This window comes from Scomber japonicus, chromosome 3, assembly GCF_027409825.1.
Source record: "Scomber japonicus isolate fScoJap1 chromosome 3, fScoJap1.pri, whole genome shotgun sequence".
NCBI lineage: Eukaryota > Metazoa > Chordata > Actinopteri > Scombriformes > Scombridae > Scomber > Scomber japonicus.
The window spans coordinates 28,443,916-28,466,703 of NC_070580.1; the positions used below are offsets into that span (position 1 = coordinate 28,443,916).

General features: G+C 40.4%; 1 protein-coding gene across 1 annotated transcript in view; it reads right to left on the bottom strand.

Annotated features, from left to right (window-relative positions):
* Positions 1-22,788, bottom strand: part of LOC128354928 (plexin-A2-like) — a 60,604-nt gene that overhangs the window by 25,198 nt on the left and 12,618 nt on the right. Inside the window, exons 3-11 of the mRNA XM_053315039.1 lie at positions 19,565-19,699; positions 13,436-13,536; positions 11,067-11,190; positions 9,809-9,962; positions 9,175-9,271; positions 6,506-6,620; positions 5,689-5,889; positions 3,544-3,640; positions 2,623-2,822 (exon numbers count right to left, since the gene is read on the bottom strand). Coding sequence (XP_053171014.1) covers positions 2,623-2,822; positions 3,544-3,640; positions 5,689-5,889; positions 6,506-6,620; positions 9,175-9,271; positions 9,809-9,962; positions 11,067-11,190; positions 13,436-13,536; positions 19,565-19,699 — 1,224 coding nt within the window. The remainder of the gene's footprint in view (positions 1-2,622; positions 2,823-3,543; positions 3,641-5,688; positions 5,890-6,505; positions 6,621-9,174; positions 9,272-9,808; positions 9,963-11,066; positions 11,191-13,435; positions 13,537-19,564; positions 19,700-22,788) is intronic.

Genomic DNA, 22,788 nt, shown 5'->3' on the forward strand with positions numbered 1-22,788 from the left:
AGTTGATTGTAAATACATTTCTAAATCAAATACAGTTGTGTACCCGGAGTTTCCCATTTTGGAGAGTAATGCGCCATAAAGAGAATTTAACTCCAAAACCATGTAATCAGTCTCAGTCGAGGAGAGTCATGTGGTGTAAACTGTTTATACAGTCATGCAAAATCTTTCCAGCTCCAGAGAAATACAGTTATGTCGAAACACTAATTCCTGACAAGTCCTGGTTAGAGATAAGTGTTGTTACAAAATATCAACTGTTGGTTTCTGCAGTAGAAAAATACAGCCCACGAAATGTTTATTGGTGAAACCACATCTAAGACCTTTGCATAGTCTGCCTAGAAGTGCTTAGTCAAAGACAACTGGATTTTTGATTCTTCTGATTTTTTTGAGCATTTCAAAGCAAGTCCTGTTGTTTTTAGCATTGCTAGAAATACTATACCATGACCTGGATAACTGAGAATCCTCACACTCTCTTAGGGCTTTCTCTGTCTTTAATCTCAGAAAGCAAACATTAAGTAAATTTATCATAAGTCTCTGTGAAATGCATAAAGCATACTGACTGGGTTTATTCAAAAAGCACTGAAATACGCTATAATTCAAAACAAACTTCAATGAATAATGCAGTGAATAACAAAGCAAAACCTTTTCACAATCCTTTCCAATGTAAAGTTAACCAACACAGCAGGAAACCTTTGGACCTGCAGAGCAGAACAGCAGCAATGCCAAAGCAACACTCCCTCCACTGCCGAGCAGCACTCGGTGGTTGATTCATTCTGCTGCAGCTCCTTCAGCTCCTTCAGAAACACTAATAATGTGACAGGGACATCAAAGGCTTGCGGCTCTTTGAAGTGGGAGAGCCTTGCATCTCTGTGCCTGACCCACTGTGCCTTATTCAAGAGAATGAACAGGAGTTTGTGACATAAAAGATCCATCACCACTCTCTAAACAGGCTGAATTCGTTTAGCTGTCAAGCACTTAAGGTATTCAGCCAGCATAGAATAAAATGTGAGATCGTCTCAGGTAAATAGACACTTGGATGGTTGGAAAGGCAGCCATAGATAAAAATTAGTGTTTGTAGGTGATATTTACAGACCACCCAGTGTATCCAACATGGTATGCTGGCATACTGCATCCTGATACTTAGAGGTACACATGGATGTACAGATGACAAAACATGTGTGGCTAAAGCTTTCAGCCTCTATATTTTCCAGTAAAGACAAAGAACAGATTATTAGTGTCTATGGCCATGCTGGTGGCTCTGTGAGGATGTACTCAGACACAGCAGTGCTTTGTGTTAAATGCTAACGTCAACATGCTAATGCACACAGTGACAAAACATGCTGATGTTAATCAGGTTTAATATTTACTGTATAACAATTAGTTTAGTGTGTTATCATGTAGCAGTTGTTAATTAGCACATACATACAAAGTGCAGATAGGGCTGATGGGAACGGGCCATTCATTTTGCAGGTATTTAGTTATAAATCAAAGTATTATACAACTCGAATTTTTGATCTGATGACAGTGATAAATGAAAACTTGGTTAATACAATTCTTCCCAGGGGTGAAATGAACTGTTTTGAATTCTGGGACAATCCATCCAATATTTGTTGAGACATTCCACTCAAAAACTATAAATGTGAACCCCATAGTGGTGCAAGAGAAAAACAATTCATGAGATCACCAAAGTCATTAGGATTCATCGTCTAGGCACCGCAAATGTCACAAAATATCATGGCAACCTGTCTAATACTTGTTGAAATATTCCAGTCTTTACTAAAGTTGCTATCCCTGTAGCCTAAAAATGATCATAATTCCCAAATGATTCATTGATTTTTAGTCATTATGTATTATATAATAAATGTATAGCAACAAAAATATTGTATACGGTCCTCTAAAAGTCATATAACAGTACAGTTTGAACTTTATTTAAAGTCTTTGTTTCCACATTTCTGATGAAACACTACACTACCCAACAATCCTAAACTGAAGTCAACCAATCAGACATCACTGTTACATGGTATTGTTAACCACACTCTCTATTTTCTTGGTTGGCAGCCAGAACAGAGTGAAATAAAGTAGTCCCGGCCACTGTTACAAGCTGCTGCCATTCAGGCATGCCGTGCACCCTAGTCAATGATCTTGGCTCGTTATTGTTAATAAAACACTTTATACTGCATACAGGACATTTCTAAATGCATCTGACATTTCCAACTTCAAGGTCTCTGAATTAATTACATTGTAGTAATTCCTATTCCTGACACTGATATCTCTGCATTGCCCCATTCAAGTCTTAAAACTTTTATTGCTCTGATATAATGAAATGTTTTACAGAAAATGAATAGAATGTAGTAGTAGTAAAAGTTTAGGAAATCCAAGCTTCTAAAAAAAAAGCAATTCAGTCCTTGCATCTCTGTTGTAACTGGCACGATGGCCAGGAGTGGTAAATATTCCTCAGTCTCGACCTACCCAAGAAACTGCTTATTCAAAATGAAACTGCATTCCTAACTACTTAACTTTACTGAAGAAGGTTATACATTGTGTTTGTATAATTCAAAGTCACTATACTTTTAATTTTGGTGGCTTGACTGACTATCTGGGCAACAACCCAAATAAACAACAAACCTCAGTAATGCGTGGGTTGGTGCACTTGACATTCCTGGCAGAGAGGTCCAGCCAGCGGCTGGCGTAGGGGGAGATGGGAGGACAGTGCTGCTTCATGGTGCATCGGCCTTCACCGCTACACCAGCCACACTGGAACTTCCTCTCTGCACGCAGACACATGCCACAGCTGTCTCGCTGAGCACTGCATTTGTAGAGGTGCACTGTAGGATAACACAGAGGAAATGTAGTAATGAGTTTTCCAAGACTACTGGTAAACATCACTGGTATTAATTGTTTATAAAAGCAAATAAGCAAACAAATTGAATCAAATGTATCAACCAGTCAGGTCGCATACTTAAACAGTAGGTATTTACAATTATCTCTAAAAATAACTGTCTTCAATAATGCCGACAGTCAACATTTTGAACTTTAAGATTCATTAAAAAAAACATGTTTGTATAAATTCCTTCTTCCAAGTATTAGGCAAAAAAGATGCACAAGTAATCCAATAAACCTTTCTTTGAAGTCTGTCTCTTACATCCGTTCTCCTGTAAGTAGCCTATATTTATGCCAATATTAAGTGACTTAAAAAATGACTAAACATGATGTCATGATGTTAAAATGCACGGCCATCACTGATTATATCCTTGGCTACATGCGTACATTTAATTGAAATTCTACAATGGCAACTGACAAACACCTATTTTTAAATTATGATGGAAAGGAAACTAAGAACAGCTGTGAAAATCAAACTGAGCAAATATGAAGATTCACCCTTCACCCCTCTGGCGTACGAGTGATTGGGTGCTTTTTGATAACACTCCCTGCTATTGTGAACTTTCTCTTTTGAGAGCCTTGAAGTGCTCTCTATGACCCATCTATCCCCTGTGGATTGAGTGCTTTACACTTCTCTGGCTTGGCAGTGATGGATAGCAGAGGCACCTTTAATCTTCTCGGGATTGTCGATGATGAAATTGCCGTTCCATACGATGGAGAGGTCCACTGCCAGGTCACTGATCTTCACACCCTCGTACATGTACTGAAAAGCAGAAACAGAGTGAGGGAGTGTGCAGAAAGTTGATACAAGGAGAGAGAAAGTCAAAGAGAGATGGAGGATAGAGTAAAAAAAATAAAAAAATACAGAGAAACACAGAGTGGGGGAAAATGAGAGGATGAAAGGGTAGCAGAGAGACAAGGCTTTTAACCATCTGTCATTTCTGCCATGGTTGTCTGCTCCTCTCCTCTTTGACATGTAGGGACGCAAACCCTGGAAGGGGTGGCCGATCATCCACATCTGAAGAAAATGGCCTTTTCATTCATTGTCACAGAGTAGCAAGGTATGCTTTGCATTGAAATTTTGCCTGCGATTTGCATTGTGCAACAAACCCCAAAGAAATCTCCTTTTATTCATCCCAGACCTACAACTTACTGTTGGGAGCAACACATTTACACTCTGAGCAACCAGATGTTCGTCTGACAACATCCATTTTACAAGAAAAGGTCAGATTAGAGTCATGCTGAATATATTTACCTGGTTTCCATTTTCATTTTATCCTTACAGCTGTGGAAGCCAGTAGGGGACTATATTAAAATGATAATATAAACTTGAAAATGAAAATGTAATTCCACAATCAGCATCATTTCCCACACAGGTATGTTATATGAGTAAAAATTAAAATGAAATATAATAATCGAATTTGCATTTTACATGCTGGTACAAGTATACCCCGCTGTACATTGGATGATAAGTCTTCTCATCAAGGTGTGTCTTCAGTTATGACATCATTTCCTTGCTCAGTGACTTGGATCATTAAAGATACACTATGCAGGATTTGTCAGTTGTGATTTGTTAACACAGCATTCAAAGTTGACCCCTCCTCCCTAGCTCAGCGTCTTTCTCCTCTGCTCTCTGTCTGTATGCACGAGAGACGGCTGAGCTACACACACACACACACACACACAGAGAGAGAGAGAGGACAGCAGTGTGCAGCAAGTTCACAGCAGACAGATTGGAACAGACTTTAATACTTTACTCGAATCAGCTACGACTGCTTGCTGTCGTAACTGTTGAACAAGCAGAACATCAGAGCTGTGCGTGCCATTTTCGTTGCTTCCTCTTGTCTATGTCACTACGTTTTTATAGTGTCCTACACTCACACCCTGAGTGCTGTTATTTGCTGGTTGCTGCACACCCACTACCCAAATGTTGACACCCATAAACGCCCCAAACACAGCAAAATAATAAGAAAATGCAGGCAGAGGACAGAGTCTCTGTAGGTAAATAAACCACCACACACTTCAGGTAGGTCATTAGTGATGATTGAAGGATTGTTTTACATTGTTGTTAGGAAAATTCTGCATAGTATGCCTTTAACATTTACAAGTTCTTGTCACTCCATGATCTAGGTCAACTGTGGATGTAGGTTGAACATGAACGAGTGTAAACCACTTAAAACACGTAAGGTTCTACTGGGGTACGGCAACACAACTTGGACAAACCACATGCAGAACTGCAGTGCAAACTAATACTAGAATCAGTAGTTATAATAGTAATTTGTTAAGTTTAGTTATGATTATGATTACATTTGCTAAGAATTATTTTGGACAGCAGTGCATGGTTGACTTTCATAGCCTTCATACCTTTCATGTTTTTAATTCATATTTTTATATCAATATTTTGGGGGTACATTTTGAGCATATTCAGACACATATACAAGTATGTGAAAATGCAAATTGGATTATTACATTTTCATTCAAGTTTTTACTCATGATATATTCATATGTGAAAAAAAAATGTTGACATAAAAAAGTTGGTATAATCATTTTAATGTAGCCCCCTATAGGTTTCCATTTACAGCAATTTTCCTTTCATTCTTACTCACTCTCTCACTGTCCTCCTTTCTCTCATATGGTTTGCACTTTTCTTCATCACTCTCACTTTCCCTTTCCTCTACTTTTTCCTCAGTATGCTCAACACCTCAGGCGGTATTCAGTGATGTACCCTATGTACCTTTCCTACACAGCATCCAAGCTGTCTGCCTCATTTGACAGCTGTGAGACTCCCACTGGGAGTGTTTGAGGTCATACCGAGCTGTTCTGGCACTGCACACTGGTGCTGTTGAAGCGCAGCGCCGTGACACGGTGGCTGACACCCTGCACGTGCACCACACACTCGTAGCCCCGCTGGCCTGACTGCGGCTGAGGAAGGTTTCGGGCCCTTAGGGTGATGGGTCGGACCTCGCCGGCTGGAATGAGAATTTCCCCAGAGTGAAGGAGCTGAGGGCAGTCCTATGTAAACAAAAACACGCGTGCACATACAGAAACAATTATTGTACTGTTCAGTGAGGATACATGCATCTCTCCTATTTGGTCTTTGTATTCTCTATGCACAACACGAGTAGTATTTACATCACTTGTTTCCCCCCTGGAGAATAATAACGCACATACTGTCATACTGTCTGTATCTGTCTATCTAGCTGTATGTTTTAATCTGTATTAATATATTTTAATGTGTTATATAAACATGAAGGACTAATGTAGCACAGGGATTAAAGGGGCAAATAGATTGCTAATCCAATCCATGCTACATTATACTTGACACTACAGTGCGACTATGTTCTGTTTTTAAATATTATACTGCACATTAGATCCTTTAGGACCACACTTTACAAAGCATTAATGAGATATTCATAACAAAGTTAGTCTGGCCTTTCAGTCAATGTGGGAGTGAAAGCAAGTTCTGTACTTGCATTTGTATTTTCTTTTTTACAGTGGGTCTTGTGTCATGGAATTGTGCCTTTTTAAAGCAAAGGTGTCACATAGCAACTGATATCTGGTGCTCTTGAAGGCTACACTCGATCATCTGATGTAACTCTGCAATGTCTCTGTGTAAATGTGCATGTACCTCTGAGGCGTTGACTCGTCCCTCCTGGAAAGAACAGCTGCTCGGGTCGTGGGTGCACAGGTTGCGATATTTACACCAGTGGCAGCGAAAAGTGCTGTTCACACAGGACAGACATCTATAGGACGAAATGAACACATTACTACAGATTACTACATTTTTTAAAATAGGCTTTCTGTATACTGAATGCAGAGCAGATCCCTTTTTATTTTCTACATCTTTCTCTCCTGGGTAAAGAGGATTGAAAATGGGTGACTGATAAAGGATTATAGCTTTCTGCTGAATTTATCTTGTCAGTGTATTTCATGGGAATATCAGATGTCCCCAGTTTCTATGTATACAGCATGAATGGTAGCCTTTCGTGTAGATCACAGTGAATGACCTTGAGCATCAAGTTTAGGCAATGCCAAGTGTCACTGTCACTTAAAGCACTCTTAAACACTTGTCACAGTGTTATATTAAAAGATAACAAGGCCATATAGTGCCATGGATTTCATCTACACATTTCAACAACCTGGATTTTTTCATTTCATAATTCAGAGATCTCTGCAGTCCCTTTCATTATGTCTCTAACTTTTGATGAAGTAGCCGTGAGGAATATAGCACATTTTTAAAGTCACCCGTCCAACTCCAGATTATATGCAAAATCTGTGATGAAAGTGACAACTGAATATTTGATGGGCAGAATTGTGCAACATCTTTGGCTACGATTCAGTCGACACAGCCAGCGGTCAGACTGAAACGACCCTGTTTGACTGCATTTAATCACATATCGGTCAGCAAACATGGGGAGGTGATGATGATACAACTTCAGGGCAAGAACTGAGAGGCGAAGTGATAAGAGAACAGAGATAGATGATGCACAGTTGTTGATATACCAAACAGAACAATTGGAGAGCAGAGAACTGGACCTGTCCTTTTTTACCAGGGGGGCTAACTGTAGGCTGTGCTGTGTGAAGTGGAGTGTGCAGAAAACAGATCCTCGAAGTCTGCTCTCCTGAATTTGGTCATGAAATTCCAATGAAACCATGTAAAAACCACTATCAGCTCTGCACTGCTGCAGCTTGTAGCATGCTACAAATGCCAATAAATGTAATGCAGCACCATCAAATTCTGATGTTAATTAGTTGCCTAGGGCCAGTATGGACATAAAAATGTGTGCTTGTGTGTCTGTGTCAGAGAGAGAGAGAGAGAGAGAGAGAGAGAGAGAGACATTTTTTGGAAGTGGGGTATTAATAGAACTGGACTAGCGGGGTGCTGCAAACACTGGATAATTATTTACAGAGGGTGTTGTGATGCTGAGGTGGTGAGGGAGATGGAGGTGGAGGTGCTGGTCGGTCTGAAATATTAATCACAGGAGTTCACAAGGTCACTCCCCAGTTAATGGAGGCTGTATTGGTGTGGGGCCAATGTGATGAGCTCCTGACTGTTTGCCTCTAATGGCTTAATATGGTTATATTGGGGCATTCATGTTGCTGTCAAAGAGCATTTTGAATAGATGTATCCACTGTGGGCTAATTTCCTGTGTTTAACTATGAATACTCCATCAATCAAATGCACCCGCCTGGAGTGACCTTATTCCTGAGTCCAGTTTTTGTGTTGTCATGGCTCAGTATAATTTACAGCACAGTAAAACGCAAGGAATGACTAATTTCCCTCATCTCAGCTGTTACTGTACCACTCACAGCAAGTAGACAAAAAAAGTAAAACTTCCATGATAAAGGATTTCAAAGTAATTACTTCAAAATTTGTCGTCCTTGCAGCTTTATTAATTGTCTTATGTTGCTGTGAAGACTCATGAAGTGCTGAGTGTGAGACCTCATTTAAAGCTGACAAATGCTGCTAATTGGCATTCATCCTAATGAGAATCCACCTTTGTCGCAGTGTTTGTAATTGTTATTCAGACAGACCCGCTCTTGTCAAAGTTTGCTATTTCGGTAAATGCAGTTGACATTAGCATATTGGCTCAAAGTCAAATCATTCATAATCTCCCCTGCCCAGTCAGGAAGCTTATATTGGCAGGGTAAAACAGATGAGCATTTAAATAAAGCCCCCTTTAATTTACATTATTTTATCTACCCTCAAGGCACCAGAGCAAGGCTAAAAAATCTCATATCTAACAACAAACACAATTCCCTGACGGGGCCCAGAAGGACAAAACGGAGTTAAAAAATGGTCTCCAAGTCAAATGCTTATCTATTTATGGGTCCTTCAGGGACTGCTGGCCTACAGCGACACACACCCAGCAAAACTAGTGAAGCTGCTCCATCATGAACAGTGTGGGGTTTATTTGTTAGCTTCTAGGTGTGGACACGTAGGGGGTAGAGCATAAAAAGAGCACCAAAAATTTCATGGATAATATTCAACTGAAACGTTGTATAATAACAGGAAAAAAGTAGTTCAGTTGTATTTATTCCTGTAGGCAATGAGCCCACAAACTGCCAGTTTAAGTAAAGTTGAAACAGACAGGCCATGGTAAATGCCTCATGTTGATTTAAATGAAACCTGACAGATAAATTGAACTCAGAGGTTATCTAACAGCCCGATCTTAAGTGGGGTTGTGAGCGTCCGTACATCATTGTCCTAAATTAAGTTGTGCTCTACTATCTATTGAACAAATCAACTGCGGGGAGGGGAAGAGGGGGAGGGGTGGTGGCAGCAGCTGGACTCACGTTTGATGTGTGCTGCAGTTGTAGAACTTCACCTCCGTGCTGGCAACTATCTGACCCGTCTCCTTTGAGTTCAGACGAAGCTCTACACCAGCCCAATCTGAGAGGGAGAGTAAGAGAGAGAGAGATGAGGAGGGAGTGAAAGAGACAGGAAAAAGAGTGAAAAGATTTGGAGAGCAGCATGAAAAAGAGGTGTGAGAGAGAGAGGGAGAGAGAGAGAAAGGATAGGTGAAAAAAACGAAGACAATGAGCGAAAAGAAGAGGTCAAAATGAGAAACACAATGTTAATACTTTTATCTCACTACTGTAAAGAGCCACCTGGCGTCTGTGTTTCTGCAAGAGCACATTGCTGTTGTCTTTTGAAAACCTTCAGTCAGAAACTTCAATTGAGGGATTACAGTATATGCGCAGAGGGAATTCTACAGCGTCTTGGTGCTTATCAAACTCCTTAGGTAAACAAAAAATGCAAGGCGGTCAGTCTGGTAGAGGACTAATTTTGTGGGTGTCTGGAATAATGATATTTGGGAGGTTCGTGACATTGGCAGCATCTGTAATGATTGCATCCAAGCTGTGAAAAGAAAATGACTGTACTATTTTACTTTATCTTTGATTTGTTTGTTTTTGAATTAGCGCTCACCTTGTCCCTCTGGTATCTTAGGGACCTCCTTCCCTGCCGGGGACAGACACATAACCCTGTTCCCATTGACGTGACCCTCCACTTCAGCCTGCTGGCCAAATGAACAGGTGATTCCAGCAGAAAGGTCTGGAACATTATTCACCTCTAGCAGCAGCTAAGAAAAGAAAGCAGAGGGAAAGAATTTCATGAAACAAACTTGAAATCGACTTGGTCCAACAAAACGTTAAGATTCACATTTTACTGTATGTTTTTTCTCACTGAGATAAGATATAGTTTTGTTTTTCTGGAAATATGCTTGTCTTACCACTTTCATATTTGTCGGTTGAATATGAAGCTACAGCTGGGAGATTAGCTTAGCTTACCATTAAGACTAGAAACAGCTAGCCTGGCTCTGTCCAAATGTAATAAAATCTGCACCTCTAAAGCTCACTAATTAATACGTTATATCTCGTTAGGGTAATCCGCACAAAAACAGAAGTGTAAAAAGAACAAAACTGACCCTAAAAAGTCAGCGTGCCTAGCCAAGAAATAATCCTGCACACAAAACCCAATAAAACTTCAAGTTGACAGCTGTTGTTTTGGTATAAATTTAAAAAAAACAAAAAAAGATATAATGTGTTAATTAGTGAGCTTTAGAGATGTTGGTAAGCATCATCTGTTGACAGAGCCAGGCTAGCTTTTTTTTTAGCTCTTGTTTCTATCTAACATTGTTCAATCTGTTCAATCTAACATACATAAAGACCACACATCATCTCCTGGCTCCAGTTTTATATTTAACAGATTGATATGAGAGTAATATCGATCTTCTCATTTCCTCATTGTGTTTCCCAAAATGTTGAGCCATTTCTTTGACATAATGATCCTCATCTCCTACTGTGCTTCACTCATCTGTGCTCTTGCTTCTGGACAAAAACAGCTGAATTAAGCTTTTAGGAAATGTAATCAGCCTTTTGGCAGATGCATCAGAGATGCAGACAGGGTTGCTCACTGCTACAAAAACAACTCCCACCTATTTCTTTTTTCACATTTGTCTCCAATCCCACAGAACATGTGTTTAAACCAATATAAATAGAGTGGATGCCCTACAGGGAGAATCACTATTCTCTCACTTCACCTCTTGCCAAACTAATCTTCTCTCCCAGGCTTATACTTACTGTACATGTGGCTATACAAGGCTACTCAGGGTGATTGCTCATAAACATCGGCATTGTGAGTGGAGTGACAGCACAGTGATTGGTGGTATGATAAGCAGACTCACAGGGACACTATGTGCTGATACAGCAATGCTGTCCGGGTGAGCGATAACCTTCACGCAGCGGTCAATGTCAGTAGCAAAACGGAAGGTCTCATCCGCCCTCTGACACCGATCCCTCCTCGAGCACCTGTGGAGCAAGAGAAACCCGTGATTAAAAATGTGTCAGATAGTGCAGCAAGTTTACTGATGGATCCCACAAACTCTGACAGTGATATTACTGTTTGCACAACTTGCAGAAATACAGGCATAAATACAGTCAGAGTCAAAGTTGAGGTGATATCGTCGTCATCAATAACTTCTCCCTCCATCATATTGTGAAATCAGGTCAGAAATATTCCTGTGATATCAATTTAAAGCAATACTAATACATTTTCTTTGCAATAACATAGAATGGTGCATGAATAGAATGAATATATTGTTATTGAAAGTGGTTGTCTTCTGCATATGGCTGCCAGTCAGATGCTTGACTGGTCATTCCTTTTACATTTTCATACATTTCTGCAGAGCAAATTAACCTGAGTACAATAGTAGAATAAGCTTCAACTCCATCCCAACAGGCAATTAAAAGTAAGAAGTGAAAGGGTTGGCACCATAGTGACCCTAGAGCAATCTTGTAAGAGGAAAGTACAAAGGAAAAGTACATTCATAGGAAGAAAAGAGGTATTTAAACTTTTAAAAAATTTGCCCAGTTTTAGAAATGGTGATTTGTTGTTTGGACTGGTTTTAATGTGGTTGTACAGCTGTTTCTTTGAAAGAGGCATTACAGGAGTTGCAGGCTCAATAAGTAACAGGCTGGCTCTACTTAAATGTAAGCACTGCATTAAAAAGAATGAGAGTCTCTCAGCTGTACCGATGAATCATAATAGCAAACTCTGAGAGTATTTTGGCCGTGCACCATCATCTCTATCTTTTTAAATGTGTAATGTGCACGGCGAGGGGAGAAAGTACTTAATACACTCTCAGATGCTGCTGAGGGGGTGGCACCTCCTGAGCGAGCTCAAAGAGCACCGAGGCCTCTGCTGTAATTACAACACAATATAAAGGCGGAATGGAAACGCGGTGACAGCTGTTGCTGGCTCGCCTCCTTGAGGCAGACCAGAACCACAGGAGTATAGATGGTCACCTTCCGACCGCTCATCAGTTGAAGTGCCTCCGAAAAAAGAAAAAAAAAGGACGCCTTTCTTCTCAGGCTGTCTTTCATTGCCTTTTATTTTACCTCTTTTATTCACCGTGTTTTGTCTGATTGAGCCATTCGTTCCATTTTCCTTCAGGCTTTTTTACATGTTCAGCACCCCCCCCTCCACACACACACACACACACACACACACATACACACATTCAGACACACACACACACACTTTCAGATAGGTGCTTTGGTGCACTGTGCCAGGGGTAGGAGAGTGAGATCCTAAAAGAGATCCTTCATGACACTCTGTGAGAGTCATTCGAAAAGAAGACGAAAAGAAAAAATACCCCAATCTGGATTTCATAGACAGAAAAATAAAGTACCTTCATTCTGTTGTTTAAGGGATCATGATTCACTTTCGGTTACTTGGGGGGAAAGCAGCATCTATTCCCTGATAAGTGTAACGCATTAATTTAAATAAACAGAGTAATGGGACTCACAGAGAAAGACAGCACTCAGGAAAAAAGGGGAAACAACAGTTTAATTAGGTAATTTAGATTAAAAAACTTTTTTTTTTTCTTCTCACTTCACTTGTAATTTGATAACATGGAGAGCTTCAATTTAAATAATGCTGATCATCATCAAGATTTTGCTTGCTGAAATGCAGACGTCATAAGATGAGGCAGGGGTAAATCCCATGCTGAGGTCTGCTTCAAACACAGCAGGATGGTTAAGAAACACAGGGTTTTAATCTCCTGAATCCCCTTTGCTCCATATCGAGGTATTATGCAAGCTAACCTGGGGGTCAGATAATTAAGATGGAGGAGATAAGCTTGCTCCACCATTTCCAAAATGTTCCCCTGGTATGTAGAGGTGCAGTTGGTAGACCCGCTGCAACTGCCAGGCTAATCCCTCCCTCATCCATTAACACTAGTCGTCCTCTCGCCTGACAAAAAAATTAAAATCTGGTGGGCATGCAGCTTCTGCTGTCCTAAATAGCGCTATTTAAGAGGGATCACACTGTCCAACAACCGCTTCCTGCTTTTCTGTTTGCCCCACCAGCTGTTGATAATGCTGAACTCCTTGGAGCACAATAATTCTTTTATGTTTAACTGCACAAATCATATGACCATGTGCTCAGCCTTATTTATAGCTTTCTAGTCGCTGTCTGGTAAACAGTAATGATTTTCTTATCTCTTGTGATTCAATGTGTGTATGTGAGCAGGAGAAGAAGAAGCAGACTTACATGTTATACAGGACACACCAGCCACAGTGGGGGTCACCAGAGCTCAGACATTCTGCACACGTGCCGTACTGCTCGCAGGCCTCCACAGGGACCTGGGCCACCTAGACCAGACGAACCACAGTGTTAAAATGTTAAAATACCTAACAGCAAAAAAGATGAAGCGGTAAATAGTCACGGCACAAAAGGTTAGAAGATGTTCAGAGAGAAAATTAATGTTGCACCCATCTCATCTCTCTCCTGTTTTAACATTTAACATTTTTGGCATCATTCTTGAGTTTACATCAGCTCATTTTAGAACTTGTGTTGTGTAGGATGATGCATGGGCTTACAAAGCACACACACAAGAAGTATTTCCATTGACACTAATGTGAGACCAAATATACAAATTATAGGAATACTTTAAGAGAATATTATGTAGCCCATACATTCATATATGACACAGATCTGCATGAATAACCGTTCACGTATGGCATACAGTAGCCTGCCTCTCTACAAATGACCTATCTCATATTGAATGCATGTATTATTCAGTGTAGTTTGTCTGATCCCCCTCCCCCCTCTCAAGACCCCCTATATTACACACTCTGCATGTATGAAGATTTCATTTTGTGTGTGTAAACATATGCATGTCTCTCTCATGCTGCTGCATTTCATTCATATGAGAGAGACAAAACAAAACCCAAATGAAGTAGTAACCTACATTATTTGTACAAAACTAACATAACACATCCTCAATCGTGGAAAATTCATGAACATGCACTCAGAAGACGGGCTGAGATGGTCACGGAGCTCAATGAAGCGTGCATTACTACATCCTGCAAAACCACACCCACCCGGGTGAAATACCAAGTTTTTAGGGAGCTCCAGTCAATGGAGGCGATGAGGGGAGATGAAAGCCAATTTCATCATGTCTACCTTTTAATACATAGCCTGTACATATATGGCCTTATCATAACACACACTGTAGAATATTCCAGAAGAAAGCAATCCCTTTTTTCTATTTCTTGCTGAATTTACAAAATTCAGTTTTATGGCTGTGCCCACATGAGAAACTGTCTGATTTTCATTCCTCAGATGCCAGAAATCACATAGAATGACACCACAGCTAATTGACAAGCATTTTTGCAGTAATATTCGTATTCCGCTTTCCTTTGTAACATGTTCTTCCCATATTTAAGCATGATAATTGTTGGGTTCCTGCATTGGTAGTCAGTGTATGAGCACACAGTATAGGTTTATGCTCCTCATACTACACTTTTTACAAGCACAGGACCACACATAAGCGAAAAGATGTAGTCAAAGTGACAGACAGACAACCACAAACTCAACTACTGCCGGCACTTCCATGCATGAATGTCTGGCAAAGCATAAGCTCTCCATTAGCTGCTGTGAGAGCCACTGCTGTCGCGTGGCCAGCACCACCCCTGCATACAAAACCAGGTTAGAGCTGCAGCCTGAGCTTGCCTATTTTATACTTTATTATTCGAGGTCTGGACGTATGATGCAAGCAATTTCCTGATGTAAGCAATCACAAATGAAGAGTGGATTATGGATTAGAGTGTCTCCGGTGCTCTTGATAGCATGAGTGGGTGCTCTCTCAGGTCTGTGTTGGCAAAATGGATTATCTACTGCTCCCTACAAAATAACTTTCTCTCTTTTTTTTCCTGCAGTTCAGAGCCCATTCGGTGCATTCCATTAGCAAAATGATTTTGTAGTGCGGGAGGGGCGAGGGCTCTAAGTCCATATGTGACGCAGTAGGAATAATCCATGAATTGTTGTGGACTGGAGCTCATCTAAACTAACAAAGTTGGTTTGCAGCCGTTAGGCAGCGTGACCTTTACAAGAGAAAAGCAAGATCTTCTGCTTCCAGCTGCCCGGCTGAGAATCAAATGTGAAGCTCGCGCTGCACATCAAGGTTGATTTGTTTAGTGGAACTGACCTGAGCAGGAGCAACACTGTGTTGAATCCAAATAAGATTAAAAGACATGACCTTAGGTTTTATTTTCACAAGGTCTTAAGATGATAACAGCTCAGGATGTGGATTAGCATCGGTCTCCCTACTTCTCAGTTAGATTGTATGGTTTTTATGTTATTTAGCCTTGGAATTTTTTTTAACATTGAGCCTTTATTATACTACTACTTATTATGCATTCTTCGTTGTCTATCAATTGAGCCTTTACACTGAGTTCATGTTCAATGTACTGTAAATGCTATGAGTCAGACACAGTATTTAGTATTTCTCATCAAGCGTTTATTTGCCTTCTCTGCTCTGAGATCATTTCAGGAGAAACTGATGACGGAAATGCAGAAAACCAATGAAAATCCTCCATTCTAGAGGCAATTTTCAGTCAGTCTGTTTTTTCAGCATGGCATCATGGAGGATGATCACGTACTTTTCCAGCTTTGGGAATTACAAAATCTGTATCTTTTCACAACATCTGGGATGCCCTTACACTAATGCTTGATCTTATCATTTCACCAGTTCACCATCGTTATAACACTTTCATCCGGATTTACTAGAACTTTACAAACAGCGTCAGATGAGCATACAGGCTTTTAGACCGCTGCACTGCTGTTATCCTATATCCTCAGTTTGGCTCGGGGAAATCCACAGCAGTCACATGACTGTTAGTATCACATGATGGCTATTTCAGGTCATATACAGCATTTTGTATTTTTAGGGCACAGCATGGCAGGAAATGAATCTTTTGTTTCCACAAATTGTTATACCACAACTTTATTATTCCCATTTGTATTTTGCTTCCAGGCCTAATTAAATTCTGCTGCCTGAGAAAGAACTGAGGAGTAATGTTCTGAAACCAGAAAATCACAAATTGAAATAAAAGTTTGAATAGAAACTCATAAAAGAATTCAAATGAAACCTAAGTGATACCAATAATAATGAATAAATATTAACATTTGTACAGAGTAGATCACATAAAACACAGTTTGCTGTCTATTTTAAATTCCTCTTTGTATGGACCTTTTCTGTTTTGTCTCGCTACTGCACAAAATCATTGTGGCATTTTAGAAATCAGTTCCTCAATTTTATCACTGTAAGCAGCACTGACTGTATTGCCATAAAGTTCATACTAGTTTGTAGACAGTGTCTCCAGCTTTAAGCTAATATCCATACTCCTGTCATGTTATATAACCACCGTCACATAGCTTGTTCAGCACACATGCTGTATGGAAGTGATTCTCACCATTTTGTTCGTTCAAAGCCAAGACCTTACAAATGGGGAGTGGACCAAAGGCAAGGTTAGCTCACTGGGAACACTGAACAGTATCCTCTTTGGCAAAAATGAGCTACTTTAACTAAATTGCACGAACAGGCCAGGTAATCAAGTAACATTAAACTGACTGAAATATGGTGACAGTAGTCCAACTGTCAATCACAGCTGTCAATCAACGCCCACATGGCAGACATCAAAGCTAATTTAAGTCTTCAAATCCTATTACTGCAGCAATAATTTCCAAAATGACTGCCAGCTCACTTGCCTTGAATTATAATGACACAAAAAAACTATTGACTTAGTATTTTAAAGAAGTTGAAGTTTAAATGGAAATCAGTGGCTGCTGGCAGAATTGCACTTTAAGGCACTTCCACATTGGCTTTAGCCTCAAGCTGTGGTAGTTGCTACTGGGACACCTCTCCTACCAGCCTGAGTCAACTGTACATTAACTCCTGAAAATCATCTTCTTCAACTGAGAGCAGACATTTTTTAAATTGATGTGCAGCTTAAAGTGCTGATAAATGGTTCCATTTTCTGCCACGCCAAGTGCCAGTTATAAGAGTACAAAATTGATTGATCCAACCCAAAAAAGAATAGAGATTGACATCCACAACTCCAGGATGACTGTCATGTATGAAAACATTTTTGTAATAATATCTACTTTTATATAATTAATATTGTTAATTAATATCCAATTAAAAATCCATTCAAATGGGCACATTCTTAACATGACGGATGTTGTTGGAGAGATACTTGAGCTCATCTGATAGAGTTGTGGGGATACGTCAGACAAAAACGTTTGGGAACCACTGCTGTTCAGTACACAGTACTCACATACATGAAAGGGAGGGAGGGAAGGCAGACAGACAGACAGACAGACAGAGGTGGAGAGAAACAAAGAAGTGGGTGGGCGAGATTTCAAGCACTGATTTTACATTTTATAGAGTGGCACTTTGAGAGATTGCCCTGGAAAAACCCTGCAGCATTTTTCCCCTTGTCTAAGGTTTAAAGCCTTAGCCATCATTTCACAGACCGACAAGTGACATTCAGTGAGGTTATTGTGTGTTTAGATACTGAGAATTTCAATTTTTAGAAATGATCAAACGAAAGGCACACCGTTTTTTATATCAATAACGGTTCCCAAATATTGTTTTGGTGTGAAAACTGCCACACACACACACAAACACACACACTGATTCTTCTCTCTCCTCACTCTTCATCATCATGCTAACCCTGCGTGTTTCACTCGGCAGGAGACAGAGAGGCTCATTGTTATTCCACAAGGGTCGGCTGAGCTCAGCCAAATCTGTCTGTGCCTCGCTCCTCATTCCACATCATTCCTGTATTGTTTGGCTCCCAGGAATCCTTAAATCTCTCATCTCTGGGATCTACTGGAAATGTGGGAAATCTGTGAGTGAAGCCCTCTCCCTGGGGGATTCCTTAACCGAGCTGCAGGAAAGTCTGAAGGGGAAAGCTGAGCACAGACGAAGACAGAGAGAGAGAGAGAGAGACGGGAGGTGCTCCGAGCTCCTGAGGGCTACAAAACCAAAGTTTTTCTAATATTGAGAGAAAAGGCCTGGCCAAACTAGGTTTAGTTTTTGCTCCTTTAGTATTTGTCCCTGGAAGCGGACTGAAGACAGTAGCTGGCTCTCTCCTTGAAGGAAGCATGTGTCTCTCCTTGAACGACCAGAGCTCATCAATAAGTGATGTCCTGTCTCTTCCAGTCTATCACACGGAAGGAAGAGTTGCCTTTTAGAAGACTGTGCCCTACACAATACTGTCTCTATTCTCCCTTGCTCATCAAATGACATCGGTTGTTTTTCTTCAACCTCACGCTTATATAGGTTTCGGTCTGTTTTTCAAGCTTCCAGAAAAGAGTTTGGAGCTTCTCTGAAATAACTGACACAACTGCAATTGTCCCAGTGCCCTTTTCCTCTCTGTCGTGTGACTCTGGCTCAATACATTCCAGCAGTCAGAAGACAAGTGAGAGCACTGATAGGGGCTTTTTTTTTTTTTTTTTTTTTTTTGGCCGCAATGAAACCTAATCCCATTTCACAGTGCCATGCAGCCGCGCCAAAATAATCACTTGATGGGAGTTGAAAGTGATTACCACTGTTCACTCTTATCTTCAATGAGTGCAGAGAATACTGTCCAACAACAACAACAACAACTGCTCGCCTGTGTGATCGTGTGTGTGTGTGTGTGTGTGTGTGTGTGTGTGTGTGTGTGCGTGTGTGTGTGCCGCGTACAAAAGATACATGCACTGTAAGTCGATTTGCATGGATAAGTAATTAGAACAGTGGTCCATCCCTTTACGCACAGCCTGCATATTTAACAATCCCCACTCTACACACACACTTTGCGAATGTTTGCAAATTGCCACATTGAATTGGGGATAAGTCATAATCATCTGCTAGGACTCTAAATAAATTGCATTAATTTAACATTAACATAAATTAAACTTTTGATTTTAAACTGTCTTACTATTAACTCCCAGATTATACACTTTAGTAATGCTAAATGTAATGCTGTGATCTGGCTCAGACATTTCTTTTTTCATATCTTTCTAAATTAAATTAGATTCCTCACTAAATAAAAATTTCTAATTAGTTTTGAACCTAAACAAGCATGTAAATAATATTTTTCTGTCTGTTTTGACACTTTTAATGGACCTAATGGCTTAAATAATCACATTCATTTCAAGTAAACTTTTGAATTTCATGCTACACATACAGCATCTCGCTCAAGGATGTGTCAACATGGCGAACTCTTGCTGTCAAAGGGGCTTGAACCCACAAAGCTTCCAGCTGAAGGACGGTTTGCTACTCGCTACATCACCCATCCGCTTAGCCTTTCTCCTGACAGCAACAGCAAAACGAGGGTGTTTCCTCACCTGATTGTCAGACATGACATAGAGAGAGTTCCTGTCCAGAGAGAAGGCCATGTCCCGGAGGATGGGGCTGCTATCCTTCATCACAGTCACTGTCTCATACAGCACTCCTTCCTCCAGAGGACCGTCCACCCTGATCTGCAGAGACACAGAAGAGACAAAGAGTCAGTGAATGCCGCGCTGCAGGACACAGTGACTGGATGGTTACTGTACATTCGTAGATTGGCATCTGTCCTCTACGATATATGGTATGCTTTGTACGCTTCCTTTGTATCTGTAAAAGGGTCCTTCAAAAAGATTATGAGAAAATACACTTTCAATTGTAAGAAATCAGAAAACGGGCTTTGTTTTCAGTCTGATGACCATCCTTTTATGGCATTTGGTAGATTTCCTTGCTTCAAATTGTTAGAAAACTGATGGAGCTCAGGCCGGGAAGTCATCTTATAACTACATGTCTCATACACCCTCCAGTTACACATGTCCACCTCTTATCTCTCTCAACATGCAGTCCATATAAGCATTTCATATGACCACGCTGACCTCTGCATCCTCACTGCTGCCTGCTTTCAGAAATGTACTCCCTCCATCTCCCCAGCCTCCTCCTATGATTAACTTTTCAGTCGTGTGAATTTTTGTGAATACATGTTCATTGCACACTGTGCATGTCAGAGGTTTGTGAGCTCAGGGACAATTTTCTGTTAAGTCACATTGTGAAGCAAAAGCCATGAAAAGTCACATTATTAGTCAAAAACATTTTTCTAAGAACACCATCTGCACAAAATGTCCTCGTGTAAAAGCCATGTACATTCTGTTCTATGTTCACAAATACACCTACTGTATCTGATAAACACTAATCAGCTGTAAATAAACTCTCACACACTATTGCAATGAATAAGAATATTATCTTATGAAAAGAAGCTGCCTTTTCAAAATAACACAGAGAACAGCCTGTTCATTTCTGTAGAAGCCCTTTGTAAATGAAAAGATTGATTATTAACTGAAACATATCATACGCATTTTTAGAAGCAGAAACAACTGTAAAAGAAAGTTAAAGGGATAGTTTGGATTGTTTTGAAGTGGGGTTTATACGTGGTACTTATCCGTCAGTGTATTACCTACAGTAGGGGGGAGTCTGCACACCCCCAGTTTGGAGTGGCAGGCAGGAGTACCAGCACGAAAGCTAAGCAATATACTTCTGTGGATGGGGCCAGCAACAAAATGTATTTTAGCCACCTGAAAAAGACCCACCTAAAAAATCGATATCAGTTGAAGTGCACGCTATATTTAGAGAATTTTCACCGCTTTACCTTGCCATCAGACAACCCTTTCCTTTGGCACTACGCTTTCTCAACCATAAAATGTCCTTATTCCTACTCATGCCATGCACTGTATTAAACTGGAGATCAACCGTCTGATCTCGCAACAGCACTTTCTGACCCAAACAGCTGATTGGCAGCAGTGTAATACAGCGCGCAGCCCGCAGCCCGCGTAGGAATACAGACATTTTATGGTTGAGAAAATGTAGTGCCAAAGAAAAGGGCTGTGTGATGGCAAGGTACAGTATAGTAAGACATGATAGGGTAGATAGCACCAAAAGAGGAAGAATACACTACATCTACTCCAAAATTATCCTGTTTAGATGTTAGAGACAACTTTCAGGTAGATAGGAGCTGTAGTGACTGTTTTAAACTAAAATTAGCCTTAAAAATGCTGCTAAATACTGGCTCACACAGCTATGAAATGTCTCTCTCTATCACTCAGACAGCATAGGCTATGAGTATTACCCAAAATGTCTGACTATTCTTTTAAAGTCCCCCAAATTAGTTCAGTTTGGTTCACAGTTAATCAGTTTATGTTTTCTTAATGTGTTTTACAGTGTTTTGCATAATGCCGTGATGCAGGTCTGTGTGACTAAAAGCTTCTTGACTTGTGGTAGTGTGTTGTCTCTCTGTACTTCTCTGCATCATTCTAACAAGACAAAGTACATTCGTTGTAAATAAAGACTGTGACTAGAAAAGGGGAGAGGAAAGATGGATCCGCTGCTACTCATTCAGTAGTCCAATCGACCAGTGCGACTTTTGACCCAAATCCACCATCAGAGTTATAGTCATGACGCAGTTGAGTTTTGAGACGTGTTCACTGAGCTCAGCTTTAATTTGACTTTGGAATGACTTTCAGGCAGCAATCTTTTGGGGCTCATTAAATGCAAGCATGGAGAACAGATGCCCACTGGTGAGGGCTTTTTTCGATTGTCTTCTCCCACCTCTGTCTACAAACAAGATGTGTTGTTGCAGTGAAGCAAACAAATAAGCAGGTCTGTCTTTGTAATAAGTGGCTTACGGATGCTGGAGCTGTCAGAAGGCAGCCGTGTGAGGACTTGAAAATGCTTGTAAAGATGTAAAATAGCGAGTAAGCCGTTAGACACAGATATACCTAGCCTTTAGTACGCACTACATAATGAAAGTCTTTTAACTTTTGCATCAATCTGCAATCCAAACAATAAAAAACTTCTTGTTTATCTACTATTGCATAACCCTTTTTTCAACAAAATAGGCAGTGCTTCTTACATTTTTTCATTTCACAAAAATACCTTTTATGTGCACTCATAAAGACAGATCTTTCACCACTGATGCAAGGATGATGTGAATTGCATCATACAGTAATGATAACTTGACACTTGAAATACAGGTTAGAAATGTGAAATGAGAGAAAGTCTAAATTAAGCATGATAGCCGAAGTGAAAAAAATCCTTATTAGCTATGCAAACCCAGGTTGAAGCCCTATTTAGATTCCTGTGAGATTTGGATCATTAACCATGTGATGCAGTTACAGTAAAGCTGACTTAATTTCTCAAACATAATAATTGAAATAAATGACAGATAACGATGATTTGGAGCAGAGAATTGTGGCAAAGTGTTGCAAAACGTCTGCAGTGCGATTATGCCAGTCTTCTCTGCATGCATCCTGACACGTGGACTTAGGCAACCTCACAACTCAAATCAAATTTGAATGCGTGCCAGGCTACAGTAGTTGCACACATGGTGGCAGAGCCTCAGCAGTCTCTCAATGGGGACAGTCAATCAATACAAACTGATTACATGATTGGATCCCCTGGGCACCAAAACTTCATCAATCAATCATGCCTCCACCTTCCAGGCAGCTGTGTCTCTCCAACCATCAGCTCCACCAGCCAAGAGCGGGGGAGAGAAATATTTGTGTGTGTGTGT